The sequence below is a fragment of the Pezoporus wallicus genome, unplaced genomic scaffold, assembly GCF_028554395.1.
Source record: "Pezoporus wallicus isolate ANWC-B61680 ecotype Strahan unplaced genomic scaffold, APGP_CSIRO_Pwel_v1 contig_5069, whole genome shotgun sequence".
In the NCBI taxonomy this organism is placed as follows: Eukaryota; Metazoa; Chordata; class Aves; order Psittaciformes; family Psittacidae; genus Pezoporus; species Pezoporus wallicus.
Window position 1 is genome coordinate 7,276,048 of NW_026642361.1, and position 20,513 is coordinate 7,296,560.

General features: G+C 40.2%; 1 protein-coding gene across 1 annotated transcript in view; it reads left to right on the forward strand.

Annotated features, from left to right (window-relative positions):
* Positions 1-18,216: 18,216 nt before the first annotated feature.
* The window catches only part of PTPRR (protein tyrosine phosphatase receptor type R), a 152,095-nt gene continuing 149,798 nt past the window's right edge, over positions 18,217-20,513 (forward strand). The window contains 2 exon segments of the mRNA XM_057429459.1: positions 18,217-18,306; positions 18,308-18,404. Coding sequence (XP_057285442.1) covers positions 18,217-18,306; positions 18,308-18,404 — 187 coding nt within the window.

Below are 20,513 nucleotides of genomic sequence, written 5' to 3' on the forward strand. Positions count from 1 at the left end.
ACTCAAAAACCAAAAGACCAATAAAAAGAAACAAAAAATGTAGTATTTCTTAATATTTGTATTTTATACCAATGCCATGCATGTTGGTGGCCTGACACTGTGGTTTGGCAGTCCTGCACTCATTCAAATCTTAAATATTTTTCAGCTTGGTTGTGCTCTCAGACATTTGTACATATGAACAATTTGCACATGAAGAAGGCATCTGTGCAGAAATGAGCACGTTTGTTCTTAGCCATAGTTAATCATTATCAATTATTTATTATTCAGTCACATATGAAGAGCAACACATCATGGAAACTGTATTGTTTAAAAAATGTTATCTAAACAGGACTTAACCAGTTCCCAAACTAAATCTCAACTATTTCTTGTGATAAAAACTGTAACTCCTCTATTGCTTTTCAACTACAATCTCAAAGAGGATCACAGTGAAAAGACATGATGGTTACAGAAATGGGGAACTGAGGAACAAAGCAGTGAAGTTACTCTTCTGAGGTACTGCAGTAGGTTAGTGGTGAAGTCCTGTATCCATTCAGTTAGACAAACACCTTAATCTTTAAGGATGCTCTGTTCTTGTGGTAGTGTGAAAGCACTGAAATGCTTTAATGGCCATTTCTGAGGGCAAATTGTTTTGTGTGTGCCTGTCCAAAATGGGTAGCTTGACTTATACTGCTAGACTCATATGGGATGGATTTATTTCTAAGCTGGGATTTTTCACAACCAAAATGTTCTATGAGTAGCAGAGTACTGTTAATTCAGTACATATGCCAAGGAGAAAAAGTAATTTACCCAAGTCTTTCTTGCAATATATATAGAACTCTTCTTATTCAGGCCTACGTACTGAAATTTGTCATCATTTCCCTATTACTTTGAGTCCTAGATTTTCTGACTCTTATTTCTTTTGTACTGTCCTGGTTTACACCAGAAGATTTGAGTAACACCAAACCTCCATTTAATCTAAACTTTAAGATTATCTCCTTATGGACCAATGAAAATTAAAACTGTTACTGTTTACAGCCTACAATTATACATACGTGTGATCAGGCTAAAAAGGCTATGTCCCATCTGTGACTTTTAACATTTTCTCCATATACACTGTTAACTTCTAAGACATCACTGCCAAGACAGGACTTATCAAATAATGTGGAAGGAATTATTATTATAATAGGCTTACATAAATATTTGTTTTTGAAGTTCTTGTATAAATTCCTAGGCAAGTGTTGGAATAAAGCAATGTAAAATTAAGGCTAATTTTTGCTGATCTTAAACTGAATAAGGAGTGAAATTAGCCCTTCACATTTGACCCTCTACATCAATGCACTTTTGATGAGATGACAGCTGAAAGAGATTTGAGAAGGGTTCTGCATTCTGTCACTTAGACATTAAGGCTAATCTTTTCAGACTACTGGCAAAGTGAGTTGGCCGCAATCAGGTTGAGGTTTGAAATTTACATAATTCATTATACAGTTGTCTTATGTTTTGGATTTGGTTGAGAAGAGCAAGTAGGCACCATTGAAAAAAAAAAAAAATCTTTCATTTCGGTCTGCCAGGGGACCTTAAGATCAAAATCTGCCTTTCCAAGTGATAGAATTCATATGGAATCTAGTGAGGGTTTACAATTTTCACATCAGCAATAGCCCGTTTATTTCCATCAGAAAGGTTAGAAGCTGTCATTTTATTATTTTTTTTTTTCTGCCTGCTGGTATGTTACAGCATTCACACCTGCCAGAAAATGTCAGAATGTTTATTCCAAGAATAAAAATGTGGGCACATGTCCGCCTCCCAAAATAAACAGTACAGCAGATATATTCTGTAGCGCCTCCAATACTCACAGGTTGGAATTAGTCATTCTTCCTGTGAGAGGGTGGCCATCAATCACTGTCAAAGGGAGCCTTGAGTTTGGAGACAAGAACAGGGCTAGTTGGATCAATGGACAAGGAGCCTGTAGAGAGACGATATGCCTTTTCATATGTGTAAGTGGCAACACAGTAAACTCCCAAAAGCATCTGGGCTTGAGGAAGGAAAAATTGCAGTCTGGAGAGTTTGCTGGTTTGCCAAGGAAATCATCTTTCAGTCACAACCTTCTCTTCCCACAAGACCAAGGGGTGAATATTTTCATAATAAAAAAAAATCATTATTTTTTAATCTCTGCCAAGGGAACATATTCAGAAATCATCTGCATTGATTTACTGGAAAAAAGGAAATCTTTGTTCTATTGTGAAGTGGTACCACCATTTTAAGATGGCAAATACATATGAAACACCAAAAGTGATATTCACAGACTAATTTAGTCTGTCAATCTTACTCTTTTCAAATTTAAGTTCTAACAAACTGGTCTGCTTTCAAAAATCTTCTGTTTAGTGATCTGAAACTAAATAGAACAAGTCATGGAATGGTAATATTGCCTTGCATTTAAAGTGCTGGAATAGGAATTGCCTAAATTTCTGGCTCACTCATAGACTCCTTGGGTGACCCTAGATGAGTTATTTAATCTCTCTTTGCCTCAATACTTATAGAAAAGAAAATACTCCCTTTGAACTTGTTACTTTACCAGGCAAGTGTCAAGGGGCAGGTAATGTGTCATAGATTCTCATCTGATGTAGGGGATCCAATAGAGCTTCATTAGTGAGGAATATGCCAGTTTCAGACTCTCTCTACAGTCAGAGCAGGGGGCTAAGAAGCTTCTTTGACCATTATGTCGACAGCTATGGTTGGACGGGCCCTTTGACAGCAATTCTTTTCATGCATTCACAGCAGAGGAAACCTACGGTGACCGTGCTCCTCATTTGGCATTTGGCTTAGCTGGTTGACCAAAGAATTATTTTGGGCTTTTTTAACCCATGTTGATATGACCTCCTCTAGAAGAGCTGGTGACTTCTTTGTGTTTCATGGGTCAAGCTCCAGAGCCAGATTGTTTCCCAAGAACTGTTAAAGGTGAAAACCACCTTTTATGCATGACCTCATCTGAATACAAGAAGACAATGAGACCTTAATGGGCCTGCATCTGCAGCTTTCACAAATTCAGCTCTTTCATTTTGTTTTCTGAAATGTATTTTACGAGATGCCTGAAGCAAAGTTTTGGTCAAAGTTCTGCCAGTAACAACCTCTCAGCTTTCTGAACCGCACCTTAAGTGATGAGTTGAAAACAGGCAGGAATCCTTTGGCTGACAAAGAGCTACTTATTCGCACAGCATCTAAGTCCTCAGCTTCTCTACAAGAAAGTAAAATAGAAGTTTTTGAAACAGCAAGGCTTACAAAGGGCTGAAATATTGTGACCAAAGCATAAAGGCAATTTAAGAACAAATGGGAAGTCACGGAACAGAACATAATTGGAGTACTCGTATTATTTATGTATTTTATTATGTTGAACTAAAGAGGATGGGAAAAAAAACCATCAAATAAATATTCTGTTTGCAGTTGAGGGCCTGGGGACATGCACTCATGAAACGTGTATTGTTTTTACACAAAGAATCTATTTCAGCAAAAGAAATGGAAGATACCTAGAACACTTGGTCAGGATATTGCCTGAAGAAAAGAGAAATTAATTTGGATCAAATCTCTGAAGGGGCTTCAAACCACAGGGATTCAGACCAGGACCCTTATATCCTAGCTGACATTCCAAGACCATCCTGTTTTCTGGTTTTTTTCCTTGTCTTCTGTTTTTCTGCTCCAGTCAGAGAATCATAGAATAGTGAGGGTTGGAAAGGACCTTAAGATCATCAAGTTCCAACCCCCCTGCCATGGGCAAGGACACCTCCCACTAAACCATATCACTCAAGGCTTTGCCCAACCTGGCCTTGAACACTGCCAGGGATGGAGCATTCACAACTTCCTTGGGTAGCCCATTCCAGTGCCTCACCACCCTTACAGGAAAGAACTTCTTCTTTATATGTAATCTAAACTTCCCCTGTTTAAGTTTTAACCCATTACCCCTTGTCTTATCAGTATAGTCCCTAATGAAGAGTCCCTCCTCAGGACTGGACTGGACACTGGACACAGACACAGCATGCCAGAGATTGGAAGGGACCTCAAAAGATCATCTAGTCCAATCCCCCTGCCAGAGCAGGAGCACCTAGATAATGTTACACAGGAATGTGTCCAGGGGAGTTTTGAATGTCTCCAGGGAAGGAGACTCCACAACCTCCCTGGGCAGCCTGTTCCAGTGTTCTGTCACCCTCACTGAGAAGAAGTTTCTGGAAGGCTGCTATGAGGTCTCCACGCAGCCTTTTCTTCTCCAGGCTGAACAGCCCCAACTTTCTCAGCCTGTCTTCATACGGGAGGTGTTCCAGTCCCCTGATCATCCTCGTGGCCCTTCTCTGGACTTGTTCCAACAGTTCCATGTCCTTTTCATGATGAGGACACCAGAACTGCACACAATACTCCAGGTGAGGTCTCATGAGAGCAGAGTAGAGGGGCAGGATCACCTCCTTTGACCTGCTGCTCACGCTCCTTTTGATGCAGCCCAGGATATGGTTGGCTCTCTGGGCTTTTCGGGCTTTCCGGACTGTGAGCGCACACTGAAGCTGGCTCGTGTTAAGTTTCTCATTGACCAACAGCCCCAAGTCCTTCTCCACAGTACTATAACCCTTGGTGAATCTTGACCCAAAATTTGTAATTCTATTAGTTTCCAGCACCCTCCACACTCCTAGAAGTCCCCTGAAAATGATAAGTCATCAAGCTCTCTAAGAACAAATACAAGTAGGGTAACAAAGCAGAATTGTCCTTTTCCTAGTAATGTGAATCACAGTCAGAAAATGTATTGTCTCCCACTCCTCCTTATGCCTATATATTGGGTGCCTTCCATGTTATTATAGTTTCATACAGACACAGTGATATCTGAAAAGGAAAACCAGAAATGGGAAAAAAAAACCCAACCTAAAACAAACCCCCGCATTTTTTTTAGTTTTAGCTGTTTAAATGCAGGTGAGGATAAATACCTGCATCGCAAACCAGAGTTTTGTAAGTCTCTGGCGAATGCTTGCTGGCCTTCTAAACCTCTGAATTTAGTATTTATTTCTCAGAAGTGAAGTGTAACCAAGGAGACACACATTACCAGACAGAATATCTTTAAGTAGCATAGGCTCCCAGACTTGGATAAGAAAAGTAGAGAAGTGCTTGCTTGTAACCTATAAATTAATGTTACTGTGAATATCTGTTCTTAAAAACAAACACCCTGCAGATGAAACCTAGAGGTGGTTAGCGAAGGCACTCATCAGTCCAAATCTGACAGCTATGTGTCAGATATATATATTTAAAGACAGTCTTATTAGCTTCATCCTAAGGAAGTTCAATGGAATCTTTGAATTTCTTCAAGACATGCCACATGACATCACATAAGACTCTTGATGCTATGGGCTAGTTAAAAGGCTTTGATTTTTGTCTTTCTCCTAGTTGCTCCTAGCAAATAAAGAATCAATCTCCCACAGTACTCAGCACTTTGTAGTGCAAAAGTTCATCAATGAAATGTTCTAATACGGTGTCAAGAAGGATGTGAAGTTTCTAGACAAAATGAGAGCAGATGACAAGCTGAGGTAAGCAGCAATGACTCCTGAGTTTATCTGATGTATACACTTGGCAGTCACACACAGGTTTGAAGATTTTGTGTGTTTTTTCTTTTTACTAAAAAAAAACCAACCTAGGGAAACAGCTTGATCTTTTGAAATTAAATTAGACAAGCTGTTAATGAAGACTAATTGCTTTGCATAATTTAAAATATGTAGAGAGAGTTCTCTTGATCTGTGCAAGCTGTACTGGGGCTGAAGACAAAAGATATCTCCAAGCCATTTGCTATCCTCTTAATTTGTAACCAGACTGAGAGCCAAGATGCCCCTGAGAAAGTTATAGCAACCCAGAAATATGCATCACTGCTCTTTTATTCTGCTCTTGTCATACAGCTTAGCTGTGCTTTTATCCTTTACTCGCAAGGGAATGTGACTGCCCTCTCCAGCTAGTGCAAGGTTCTCATTTCATTGACAAAGACCTTTTCCATGCTGCGCTGGAGAAAATCTTATTAGCTCATGAGAGCCAGGAGATACAATCTGCCCTGGAAGTTCTACACTTCAGGAGTTGAGTTTGGGGAATGGGGGCAGAGACTGAGGGGAGAGGAGTGAGGATAGAGCTTCCATGGCCCAGTGCAGGCTATGTTAAGTGTCTCCTGAAAGAAGTGGGTTCCTAGCAGCAAGGGCAAACCTAACTCAGGGTTAGGTCTGGGGTCTTCCCATCTATTATCCTGGCACGCTACTACGGTCCCCTCTGCACTAACCCTGTGGAAAAACATCAAGTTTCTTCAGGGAGCTTATAAAAAAAAACAACTAATCTGATTTTTTTCCTCTGGATTAATTTTTGGCTGAACAATCTCACCACCTACCAGACACAAGGGAGAAAGACCAGGAATGTACAGCTGGAGGTGGAGGTGGGACTTGTCACACCACTGACATAGATCAGCTTAAAATACTATTGAACTGCACTCTTGAGGGCAATTCACAACCTAGTTTCTCTATATAAAAGTAAAGGAGTCACCAGAGAGCAGTAGACTTTGCATAAGGCGAGTCAGAGCACCTAAGCTAACTGCCTCAAGTCAGCAATGTGCCCCCCATGTTGAAACATGCTGTTATGCACTAATGATGCTCTGGACACACTTGGGTGACTGGTGGGTTGGATTTTTTCCCTGAATGTTTATTGATTTAGCAAATGCAAAGAAAGTAGTGCCAAATCTGGTAGTTATTAGTGACTCCACGCTGTAGCCTGTTTGTGAGCATACAATTTTTGTTCTGAAATATTTCTTTCTTTTTTATTTTTAGTTTAACACAGCCTGATTTAACTCAGTTATCCTCTTTACAGATTATTACCTTGCTAGCAACTCCTTTCTCTCTTCCAGTCTGTTTGCTTGCTAGTAGAATTGTTTCTAAGTTAAAATACATGAATACAAACCAGTCCAGTACGCCTGGTATCATTCACACTGACAGATTTTAAACATGTAACTTTATGTTTTCAGGTAAGGTAAGCCATCTCTCCCTGAGCTGCTGATGTACTCACTGGAAAAAGAGAAGCTCTTCCAGAAGCACATGAATTGTGTTTCCTTTCTGAACCACTGCAGGAGACCCAGATGCTATCTAGTGATCATATAGGGAGCCTAAGAAAACTAACCTACAGTTTAGATATGTGAAGTTTACTGACCAAAATTAAGTACTTGGACAAATGCATCATCAAAATATTTATCTCCAGAGTGAAAAAATGTTAAGTACACATGCAGCCAGGCAGTGCAAAGTGCCGCTTTGTTCACTTTGGGTTCACCCCATTTCTAAAGCACATAACTTCTAAAGTATGGTTAGGGAAAAGATTGAAAAATTACAGGATTCCTCTATGGCCATGAATGAGGACCCCTCTTTTGAGAGTAGTTGTTCTTGGTTTACATTGAGGTGACAGGAAAATCAGACAGTGCAAGTGAAGTAAGGCAAAATCTTTTGCTGAACTATGGAAGTTTTGTAGATGAGCTCAGTTTCTGAAAATACGAGTTCCTGCACTACTTGGTTAAAGACCCACCATATTTGCAGCCAGAAAAAAGTGCTCGCACACTTATTTCTGGAGAACAGTGACATCTAGTGAGCGTCCTGACCCGTACTGAGCATCCCCTGGGGTCTTTAAGACTGAGCCTACTACTTGCGCTGAGATTGTTTTTCTGCTATCTGAACTTTGCAGTTCCTTGAATCAAAACTGCATGTGCTGCTCATCTCTTCATTAGTGAGTAGCTGTGAGCCAGAACGGTGAGGGAGTGGGCTGACTTCGAAGAGGGGGCTTACGCACAATAAATAAAGCACAGGTACATGCAGTAGGATAGACCTGCTATAGCAGAGGAATTATGGTGGTAGAAGAGTTGCCTAGGAGACAAGCATCAAGCTGTCAAATGGTCAGGAGCCGCATCAGCCAGGAAACCAAAAAGTCTGAGTGCTTCATTAGTTCAGCACTTTTCCGCTAGATATTCTGTTTCTGGGCTCCTGGGATGCTCCTGGCAGAATTCATGGCTGCCTTCTCCTGCTGGAGATCCCAGGGTACATAGCCATACTCACTTCCACTTGCAGCCAGGAACACTTCCCCAGATACTAGTCTGAATTCATCCACCAGGTAAAGTCGGTACTTTTCTTGCCCAGAACTGTTAGAGTGTGTGGACGCATTTGTGTAAGAGTAAAGACGTTAGAGTTTTAAAATAAAATGCTTTTGGAACTAAAAATACTATTCATTTTACATTGCAGCTCTGTAAATAAGTGACGACTGGGATGATCCCCCAAGGACCTCTGGGCAGAGGAATGGGTGTCAAAAAGAACTGGAAATGTTGCTGTGATGGAACATTCCCAAAGATCACAGTGAAGTACAAAATGAACTTGGGGAGTACAAATGGTTTTGAGGTATGCACCCCCAAACTTGAAGTCTTCAGCACTCCAACAGCAGCCACAGCTGGACACTTCATTAGTACTTGGGCTGTAAAAACTGGAGAGATGATCTTTCAGCTGTGTCATAAATGACCATTATATCCAATCCCACATGTCCAGGCTGTAATCATGCATTTTATTACACAAATTACAAATATTTTATTAGTATTCTGAGAGATACAGGGCCAAATTCAGCAGTGTTTCTTAAAGAAATTGAAGCTTAAGGAAATAGTTTTTCTTTATCTATGCCAGTTTAAAAAGGCACAATCCTTTTACACCTAAATTATCATATTATACCACTTTCATTTGCAGCATTTGAAAAAACTCAAAAATGATGATGAGAAGGCCTACACTGGTGGAAAACTAAAGCTAATGAAATCTTTACATTATGCTCTATGTAGTTCCTAGAACTGCAGGAGGAGAAGTTTATTTTTCATAAATGCCTCATCATAAGCTGCTTGACTGGATAAAAACCCCATTGCAATGTGAGTTTTTGACCATTTCCTGTGTCACAGCATTTACACTGTTATTTTTGGGGTGGGTTTCTTTCTCAATTTTTTTCTTTTTCTCATTGCAAATACTGGAAATGTGCACACATTTGAGGAAAACTCTGTGCAAATATCTCAAATGTCAGAAATAAAATCTGAAGACTACCCTGCTGTATTACACCTTTTCTTGTTTTTATCTCAGGAAAAAGCATAGTATGACGCAATCTCATGGAAGGTGCATCTTAACGGATATGAACAACAGGTCCAAAGTAAACTTTTCTAAGTAAACTTAATCTTGATGTTTCCCATCTTCTATGTATTTAGCTTTGGTACCATGAAATTTCTGTAACACTGTGATGAATTCAAACTTGCCTCTAGAATATTTTCTAATCTTTACAAGGTAGATGCATTGAATTTTATGGAAGATAGTTTCGTTGAGCCCAGAAAAGGAGCTTGACTTCTTCTTAGAATAGTAGTGCCGACTGTCATAACCACACCGCCACCAACTCAGACACTGTCTCTCCAGTCTTGCCTGATCCCTCTTGGAACAATGGCTTTTCAGCAGAGATCTACTGAAGATTTTGCTGTAATGAGGGAAAGATCTGTAACATATCAGTGGAAACATGACACAGGAGCCAGGCTGTGTGGTAGCTAGGTTACGGGGGCCAGTCACAGCCATGGGATGAAAAGTGTTTGTAGGACAGAGGGAGCAAACCCTCCACTTTTCACCACCAAATAACTGACAAAGGCACTGCAGAAATACTGAAATCAGGTGTGGAGAAAATTTATCTTATGGTGAAGTCTTTGACTGCTTTAAGAGTAAAGCTTCAGCAGTTAAGATATTTTGTTAATAGGCATGTGCTGCGCCATTTATTTCCTTGCTCCTAGGACATGTAGCTTAGCTCCTCAGAGACAACATTTTAGATGAAGCAATGGATGAGAAATGTTTAATGTTAATGTTAAATGTCCAAGAGAGAGTTCTGCAACACTAATTTGGAAATCTTGTGCAGCTTCCTGTCAGATTGCAGTCAGCTGAGAGGTCTGACCTAGGACTGTATCCAACAAAGACCTAGCTAGAACAGTGAGACTGTATTTAGCCATTCTCAGCTGGTTTAAAAATATGTAAGATTTAGCAATTGAGTCTAAATAATGAGGTATTTGTCTTGGCTGTGTAAGTGTAAACATAATGTTTCAATTCAAACCTTCCGTATCGGATGATTTTTCTCTTCAATTTGCATTTTATAAATTACTTGGAATTGCACAGATTCCCAAGAGTCAACAACAAGTTGAAATCATTATACGGACAATGTCAGCTATGATCTGAGCCACTTCGAGCATTACAGGCTATTTTTGCTCTCAGGGTAGCAGATGCTGGAGGATGAGTGGTGCACTTTGACTGTGGCTTGGTAGCTAGTTTCTGGTAGCAAAGTGTAGGGGAAAACAACAATATTGATTCAAAGATGGTTATTAGTAAAATTGCAATATTAAATCATTCCAACCTTGACAGAGTCTCAATTTGAAAAGGTATCTGTGATTATTTTTATACCAGTGATGACTAGAGAACATAAAAAATATGTATCTATGTGTTAGGTTTTGGAGGAATTACTTTTCACTAGGAAGTGCTCCAGATAAATACAGGAATTCCTTATCCTTTGTTAGTTAAGATCAACTTCAAGTGTTAAAAGATAAAATATATTATCTGTAATCCACTAAACATATTTTTTGATGACTAGAGACAAAAGTATACAATTCTTCAATTTTTAACAGTTTCCTTTTATGCTGCAAGTTGGAAAGTGTATGAATAGCTTTGTGCTTCGTAGGAATCTCATTATATTTTGGAAGTGGTTTACATATTAATAAAGTGTAAAAGTAACTGTAAGCAACTAAGGAAGAGTCAGACCACTATTGTATGTCAATGGAAAGACTGAGGCCTGTCTCAGAAGGCTTTCAAAAAAATAAACCTTATGACAGAGCTTAGTATCAGAGATATTCTGGACTTACTCTCTTCAGAAACAAAAGAAGTAGTGACGTATCAGTAGCAAAGGTAGACACAGCTTTGGTTTGATGTTACATGATGGAAACACGTCAAAAGTGCATTTGGGGTGGGCAAAGATAATGAGTCTGTAGACAGTTAAGAAGCCCACACTTCTGACCTGATGGGCTCCTCCTTTTCTGAAGACATAAAAAAATGAGATTATAAAACAAGTAGCCAAATAAAGCATTTGTTCCTATTCTCAAGTTTACCACAATTTTCACAGTGTGTCCGTTGGCTGATATAAATGAAGAAATAGCCAGATAGATGAAAATGAATGGTGAAGCAAAAGAACTGCAATACACCACTTGGGAATACTGATTTTCTTTTCGTGAATGTTTCTGTAACATGATGACAAGGCTGCATTGTCCTGTGAAAGACAAAGTGGTAAAGCATTGCCAAGAATTAGATTGATAGATCTATTTTGAAATTCCTTCCAGGATATTGACTATTTAAATTTAAATATTAAGGGGAACAGAGAACATTAGAAAGACTTCCCTTTTTGTATAGGACTAATGAGTTATTATTTTTGACAACTTGTTTTTATAAAACCACTTTTCAGATTTGGTAAGACTAAAAATTTCTATCCGTTGATCACCTATAACTTACAGGTTAGGTTATACGTGATACATTGCATATCAGTCATGATCAATCCTCTGCTGGAATTGCTGGTCCACTTATAGGCTACCTTTTTAATTATGCTACATTAAGATAAGACTTGCTGCTAATAGGAAGACGTAGATATTCTGGACTCTGTATGGTTACACACCATACTCAGTGATGTGGTCTTTCTCAAATCCTTTCCACAAAAGGGATAAATTAAAAGAATTAAAGTGAAATTGCCATTCCTCTTGTCTGTGTTCTGTGGGGTTTTTTTTCTTTCTTATCAATTAAAAAATCATGGTTAATAAGCACAGTTATTTTCTTTGTCTTTAGTCATTGTGTTCCTTAAGTGTTGGAGACTAAGAGAGCAGGGCTGGAATCCCTCAACTGGCATGAAGAGAAACAATTACTAAATATTGGCCTCTTATTTTTTGTTTCTCCAGATTATAAATTGCAGAGGGGAGCTTTGTTTATTTCTTTGGATAAAAGTACTTGCTCCTCAGCAAATTGGATCATGTTTTTTCAAAGAATCTGGCATTCTTTTGCAGACTTTAGTGTTACTTTACTGTCCACAGACACTCATGCTTCTATTGCCACCTCCTCCTGTTTCCTGACCACTTTTTGTCTTGCTTCTTGTTTTTTCCTCCATTCACTACTGTCTCTCAGTTTTTACTTTTGCAATCAGGTTTCATCAGAGCATTAATGCCTGCGCTGTCTCAAATTGGTAATGGTTTCCTTTCCACTCCTACCTGTTTTGATATTCTCCTTTGAGCTTCGCCTTCGTACTGCCAGTGCGTTCCATGTATTCCATTCTGCAACCTTATGACTCCCTGCTGCTAAGAACAGTAGTTAAAAGGAAGCCCTCTTACCTTTGCAATGAAGCATGCACTTCTGTTCTGATGGAATGGCCCACAAGGATTCCAGCCAGCTACTAGAAATGAAGTATATTCAGGGCAGATGAAATTCTGACAGAATTTTGGTTCCAGCTAAAAACAAACAGCAGTCCCTGCCTCCAGACACTCTCTAGCACACACACTGAAAATGTTAGTTCCCATAGCTTTATTAAATCCGGATCAACATTTCATGGTAACAATAGATACACCCTGACATCAGAAGGACTCTTTTGATCAAACACTTGGCTATTCTAGAGATAGTATCTTTTTAATGGATAACTCTTGGCATTAATAGGTAGAGTCAAGTTTTTTGCAATGGAATTCAGTAAAGTCTCTAACGATATTAAAATTTCAGATCAAATCTTTAAAACTTTATAGGCTTTAGAAACAACTGGAAAAGAAAAGTACCTCTATTAGAGAGTGCTGGGAAACCTTAATTAGGGGCTTAAAAATTGCACATATTCTGAAATTTTAAATGTTTTCTGACTTTCCTAAAAAATAGATTGTGCTTTATTTGTGAATCACAACAACACTTTCAACTCTCAACAAAACTAGGTACATACGGGTATCTAGGCCTACTAGTAAGTTGTCATACATTCCTCATAATTCATAACAACACTTCCAACCTGTAAACTGGAACTTGGATAATGTTTTGCTCTAAAGAATTGATTTTTAAAATGTACACACTAGACTTTTTATGGTTTTGATGATTTATTATCCTCTTTAAATGTACATTTAACTTTGAACATTACTTAAACATTACATATGTATATTTAATATATTTTTATAGAGAGAGAAATACGGATTTGTTATAGGCTACTGCTTTCCTGTTTATAAAACAACAAGCAAAAATACCATCTGAGAAGTAAGATTTCTAATATGTGTGACTTCTTTAAAGATTTAAGAGGGTGCTGAAAGCTCAGACTCACTGCATAGACCCATACTGTTCCACTTACACCAATTTGTTGCTGTGAGACTGGTCTTCCTTCCAGAATTGTATTAAGCAACATGCCTAGAATTTGCCTGATGCTTATTCTCTGCCCCACCTTCTGCCCCAGAGGAAAACTGTTTGGAAGAGATTTTAGAACAGATACTATGTGCATTATGCTGTGTGCTTATGCTGGGTAAGGGAAGGTCAAAGAAATACAGCTTAGACTTGAAATGAAAGTAAATTAGCTCTTGCTGTGGCTTTTAATACCTGTGGAATTTCATTCCATGTTCTTGACTGTCACTGAAAAAGACTTGTTTAGGACACCCATCAACTCCAGCAGGATCGTCTAGGTGTGTAACTAGCAGTGTCAGTAGAAAGGTGAAGATTTGATACTTTAAAACAGGCATCAAACTTAAAAATATCTAGAGAGAAATAAACATAGTTTATCCATAGATCTTATTGGGCCGCAATCTGAGATGTCTTGCGGTGATCAGGTACCTTCTCCCTTAGCAAACACATGTATAGCTTCAGTCCGACATGAAGAGATAACAGAGTCTTACCAGTTACCTAAACTTTCTAGCTAGGGTACTTACATTATTATGGTATGTCATGTGTCTAATCAAAAATTAATCAAATGACAACCTAAAGCAAATTAATTAGTGAAAAAATTGTGCTACTCGCTGATTTGCTGATCAGTATCAGGCTCAATATTAATTATACAAGATGTTTACTTGTTATTTGCTAAGGACAACTGCTATAACTCCCATTCCCTAATGTTCCATGAATGTCAATTTGATATTGAGAGAACAGTTGCCTGTCCATGTTCTTATCCAGCTGAAGGTGCTGCAGTTTTTGATGCACTGAAATCCCAACTTCTTGTTGCAATTATATTTAGAAGCATTGTTTGAAAAGCCAATCGGCAGCCAAATCAGGCACATTTTTAAAAACCAATCTTTGTGCTTATACAACAAAACAGTGAACAGTAAACCACTCTGAGAGATGACCAACAGTTTGGTCTTGTTCACCTTCGCTAGGAGAAGTAATTCCACTTTTCACAAAATTGCATATTCAATTAATAACTTTTTAATGTTTCTTGAAATATAACATCAAAGTTAACCAGATGAGGCTAATACTGCAAATAGACAAATGTCCAGATTCCCTAATCTTATCTGAATCTAAACTTGCCCTAATGCTGGCATCTATGGATTAGATCAGAGTTGCCTAAAGTTTGATTCACTTGACACAGAAGATGATGATGATGTTATTATTAATAATATCAATATTAATATTATTAATAATATAATTGTTATTATCGCTACACAAATTCAGTTACTTCTGTGTGGAGAGGTTTGAATTTAGTCTATAAATTGTACTGTGCAACTTACTTCAAATATCAAGCATAGCTGCATTACTGAGAGATGTGCTCTCTAGCTATCAGTAGCCATGGGTAACTTGCCTTCCCTATTTAAATGCACATTAGTACACACACACACATATTTGTGGGGGTTTTACCAGTATTTAATGAGAAACACATATCACACTAAATTACTTTGACATAAAATAACTGATTATACAAATAAGTATAGTTCAAGAGATACATTCCCAGCCTTGACAAAGGGTCTTTCAAGATAATCTGAAATTTCTTTTTACAAATTTTTCTATCTGTGTGGTAATTTAAAAGCACCTGACTTTAGAAATCTTGATGCCCCTGGTAGAACATTAGAGGATGATGTCTTTATTGCCCTCTGGTACCAATAGCATAAAATGGAGAACAAAATACCCTGGCATCCTCTCTTTCTCTCATTTGCTATCTAGGTTTTTGCTGTTTCTCAGCTAAGTCAGTGTCACTTTTTCATGTCTATATTAGAGGTTCTGCCAAAAATACACTAGAGAGTCTCAGACCTCTTTAGAAGGATGTACTCCTATAATGACAATGCTCATTAAGGAATATGACACATTTGTATTGGTATAATAATGATTTTGCCCATGGGCAATCTCTCAGGACACAGGCTACTCCCTGATACTTTTTCTGTAGCAGTTACCTTTCTGCACCATGTTAAAAGAACCCATCTTCCCATCCTAGCAATATCAATTAGTGTGAGACCTAATGTACATGTCATGAGCTTTACTCTGCTGAGATCAATGCATACACACACATGGACACACCAAAAAAGTAGTTATTTTTCTGACTTGCAGTCACATCTCCCAAGGATCTATACATAGAACCTCCCCTTCACCCCTCCTCCTCTTCCAACCTGCTTTCATTTGTTACTACACAGTGCTTTGCTTTCTGCAGAAGCTTGTCAGAGGACAACAGATATAAGCACCCATATTATTAATCTTGGGCAAAAGTGTGATTGTCTCTTCTTCAGATACAGTCTCTCCTTGCTAATCTGTGTATTGCTGTAGTCTTAAACTGAAGATTTGGCTTTCACTGTTTCAGCTTCCTTTTTAAGCAATTTGTCAATGGAAGTCTAGTGCAAAATGAGTCTCAGACAAGTAAGATGGTCTACTCAGTGTGACAGGGGAAGAAACCAGTAAGGACTCTTTGACCAAGGCTCTCTTAATTGCAACTAATATTGGGTGTGACTTCTCAACAGCATACTTGATCTGTTACATCAGAAGAGAAGGTACCATGGAAAAAATCATCAGCAAGAATTAGCAATATCCCACACTATTTACCCCACTTGTAAATATTGGTAATATTCAGCATTTCTCTGAACACTTCATTCAGCTTTAGATTTAATACACTCTCGTAGAGTAAGCTTCACACTAGTGATCTCCACTCTGTTAATATCATGTCCTATATTTGGAAATGTAAAAATAAATAAACAGTGAAGCTAGAGAATTCAAGCTGATGCAACGTGTTAGCATGCTTTCTGTGTAACAGCTTCCCACCCCACAGTAATGCTTCCATTCTGCACTGATGAGACTGCCTTTTAAAAAGGATGCATTGCTATAAAATTCAGAAAATTACTTAGTCTTATCTTCCTATTGAGTTCAGCTGAAGTATGAGTTTGAAGCCTAAATGTTTTCTTGGATGTGGGCTCAAAAACGTATCTCAAGACATTTCACCAGTGGAAAACAATTTTCTTAACAGAGTAGTGGTGAGTCATCTGGTCTGCGTGCCTTAGGGCTCTGCAAGTGAGGTGAGCAGATATTGCTACAGTGCTCAATTATACGAAACCACGGCTGCCTCATCTGTAACCACATGGCGACAAATCAATACCATTAGCTTCAGTGCAGTTATCCTGTTGACATATTTGACCCTAAATCCTTACCTAGAACACACAAGGGTGATGACTTGTGGACAATAACAAAACATCAGAAGACTGTAAGTAATTTTTTCTTTTGTCTTTTCCTAGGAGTTGGCTAAATTGTAATTGGCGCTGTACTCACTGCTCACTGAGGGAAGTAGAGCCCCCCCAGCTTGTTTCACCTGTATGTATACCTCTGAGGCCTGGGCACATAGGAACTGTAGTTGTGGGGGCACAAATGGGGTGCACTGCATGGATAAACTTCTTTATCTCACTTATTTTAGTTTTTGTTTCTGCTAGTCAGAACTAACAGGATTAAACTGGAACAGGATTAAACTGCTGCAATTTGTACATATCTACAGCAAATTATGCCAGTAGAGGAAGCAGCAGAAATCTCACAACTTAGCAGGGCATCTGAGGCACAATACCTGTAAAGATACTACTGAAAGGACAGGGCTCAAACCCCACTCCTTGTTCAAAACCCCCTTTGATCATTGTAACTCCCCATTTTGGGCAGAGCTCAAGACTGAGTGGTCTTCTAACCCAAGCCCTTTTTCATTCATGTTGCTGTCAAGCAAACAACCTGACTGTCTATATGGCTGTGAACAGCCGGATGGGGGCTGCAAAAGAAGCTCATTTGCATATGTACAGTCATACATGCAATTGCATTCTGGTATCAGGCTCTGTGCACCCATTCACAACTTTATATAAGGAAGATTTCTGCATGAAGGGTCATTTGAAACCATTTAGAAGCAAGTGAGCTCTGTCTCTGTTATTTTCTGCTTAGGGCACACCACTTCAGTGGCAGACCTGACTGTGTGTACACTGCCCGCCACATCCAGCAGCAGGCTGTAGACAGATCACTTGCCGGGCAATACATCTGCTGCTTCCCCTCAAGGTTAGCCTCCAGTGACTCTTTCGATCAATTAAACTCAACTTAAGAAAATGATCTTATTACAGGGCTGTTTCATGTCTGGCCTCTTTATATGTGTCTGTGATACCCATGTAATCAATTTTCCAAGTGTCTCCCAAGTAGGTGTTGCATCAGTCTGGTCTGAGCCACTGCCCGGAGTTCAGCAGTCATTTCTTTATCTCTGTATCGGCTGTCATTTCCATCACACAGTTTTTGCTAACTGCTCATTTCAACGTGTTTCAAAACACACCGGAGAATTGCCTCTGGTGCAAGCACAAAACCACGAAGTACCCCCCACTGTGCTAATCTGCTGAGACGAGCCTCATCAGCACTGGGAAGACGCAAACCCACCGCTCCGCTGCAAGAGCGAGCCCTGACTTCAGCTTCAGCTGGGAACTGGGGGACAAATGACCACACACCCGCCGCCACCCCGTCCTGCCCAGACATGCTGCTGGAACTGGAGACCTCTCCCTTCGCCACTCATCCCGGAGCGGCCTTCCACAAACCCATCTCCCGGGGACAAGGACTGGACGGGGACCGGCACACGATCCCACACGCAACCACGGCCGCCTCCCGCGGTCAGCTCGCCGCTCACCTCACCCCGTGCCGCTGAGGCAACCGAGGGCTCCCACCCGCCCGCCCGCGAGCGCTGCGCATGCGCAGCGGGCTCCCAGGCATGCTCACTGACGGGGGCGGGGGGAGCGGGACGCGGTGGCGCGACGCTGCCGGGCTCAGCTCCCCTCGGCTCGGCTCGGCTCGGCTCGGCTTGCCTCGCCTCCGGTCGGCTCAGCGCGGCTCGTACCATGAGGCGGGCGGCCGCGTGCCTGCGGGCGCTGTGCCTGCTGCTGCACCTCCGCGCTGCAGGTCAGCGGGGCGGCCGGGGCCGGACGGTGGGGCGGGAAGGCGGCGGGCACCCGCTTGTGCCCGGCGGCGCACCTGTTGTGGCGGGGCGGGGGGTGAGCGGCCCCGAGGGGGCTCGGCTGCCGGGGTCCGGCGGGCGGTAGCGGCGGGTGGCTTGAGCGCCGTTCAGCACCGCGGACAGCGGGCGGCGGGGGAGCCCTGCGGAACGCGCCGAACCCCGCGGACCCGCATCGCGCGGACCTGAGGCTGCGAGGGATAAAATCCTGCGTCTTTACCCCCTTGCCTCCGTATTCGTTTATCACTTGAGGGGTGGTGGTGGGGCGTTGCTACTTGCGTTCGGTCGTAGCAGCAGGGTTTTTTAAGGAAGGGAAATTTCAGCTGCGACAGCAGGCGTTTCAGCTGTAGCGGTGGTGATCATAAATCCTCTCTCTGCTTTGCTAGCAAAACGTGTGCCTCATTCAGAAATGTAGTTAGCGATGGGAGCCCTGGTACATACATAAAGTTCCACCGCCAGTTTCGTTCTGATAGTCACAGTTTATATGCCTGGTATAAACCTCGGGCTTCTTTTAAGTCACTTAAAGCAGCTTATTGCTCAGACTAATATGCCATCTCTCTCCCCTGTGCAGACTTAAGTATATATACTCTTAGCAAGGAAATAAAATCTAGGGTAACTGTATAACTGAGTTAAATTCTCAATTAGTAAAGTTGAATAGTCTCTTTGGTTTATCATTTCTGGCAAGTGTAGCTACTTCTGAAATAGTAAATGGCTGTTGCACCCTGCTTGTAACTTCACTGAAGTCCAATTAAGAACAGAGGTGAAATGCACAGGTACGGTTTCTTTTGCTCCCAGGAATGTTGTTTTTAGGAGAGATTTTTAAGATCCAACTAATTGGCATTGTCTTACTACAGAATCATTAAAAGTAATAGTTGAACTTCATGTCTCTTTTAATGGGGAAGCAGTGCATGAACATGTGTACTCCTCCCCCAAATAAGCTGTGTTATGGAAATAGTTGTTTGTATGGATTCATCAAGAAGCAAGTACTGCATTTTTTATTTTTTTTTCTCTTTTGCTGCTTTCAGGAGAAGTGGTTTGCCCCAGTTATTGGTATTTTATTGCCCTGGAATATTAGGCTACACTTCATAAAACCTCAGAAGCTTCTTTCCGGTATATCTATAGTTAGGAAGCTTGTGCTGTTGTGCCTTATATTCATATGTGCAAGAGATTATTGACTGAAAGGGAGCATTTCATGATCCATTTTAATAAAAGCCTTAAGCTGCTTTTAGATTGTTCCTTTGCAACATGTACTAAAATGATCATCTGTGCAAAATTAGTGTACAGCCTCTTTGACAAAACATGCCTTTTAATCTTCTCTATTAATAGTGGACTTCACATTAGTTTTAATGTGCTTTATTTTTCTATCCAACTAATGGAAACTGGGTTTATATCCTGCCAGTAAGCCATTTGCTTTCCTTACTAAGTTTTATTTGTTTCATTAATTTACTGGGAATGCCTGCAGACAAATATTGGCCTTTATTATTAAAATATCTCTAATCATGAGAAAAAGAGGGGAAATAACCATTTATATGGTGTTACTTTGCTCCCTGGAAAATAACTGTTTCAGGGAAGGCAACAGGATGGACATGAGCTGAATTCAATCTTTGCATATTGGGCATGGCTCCCACTAAGCACACGAGCTGTGCTTCCTCCAAGGCAGGGCTGCATACAACTTGCTTTTGTTGGAAGTCATTGAAGATGCCACAACAATGAAATAGCAAGCTTAAACTGCTAAGATTTCTCTATTTCATTTAACCGAAGTAGAAAATTCAGCCTTATACAGGCTACCACTATGGACATCTTTTATGTATAGCCTAAACTTATGAATTATTGACATCAATTTTGCAGCTTTGGTTGCATTCCACTTGCCACTAATGCTAGGTCACAAATTATATCCCAAATGTAATTTTTTTTTTTGTAATGTGATGGAAACTGCTTGGGTTTTTTGATCTGACTCTGAATTTGTATGAGCCATGTTTCTAGGGAATGCTGTCAGCAGATATTAACAAAATTTCCCATGGTATCATTCCCATGGTATCAGTTAGTGAGAATAGATT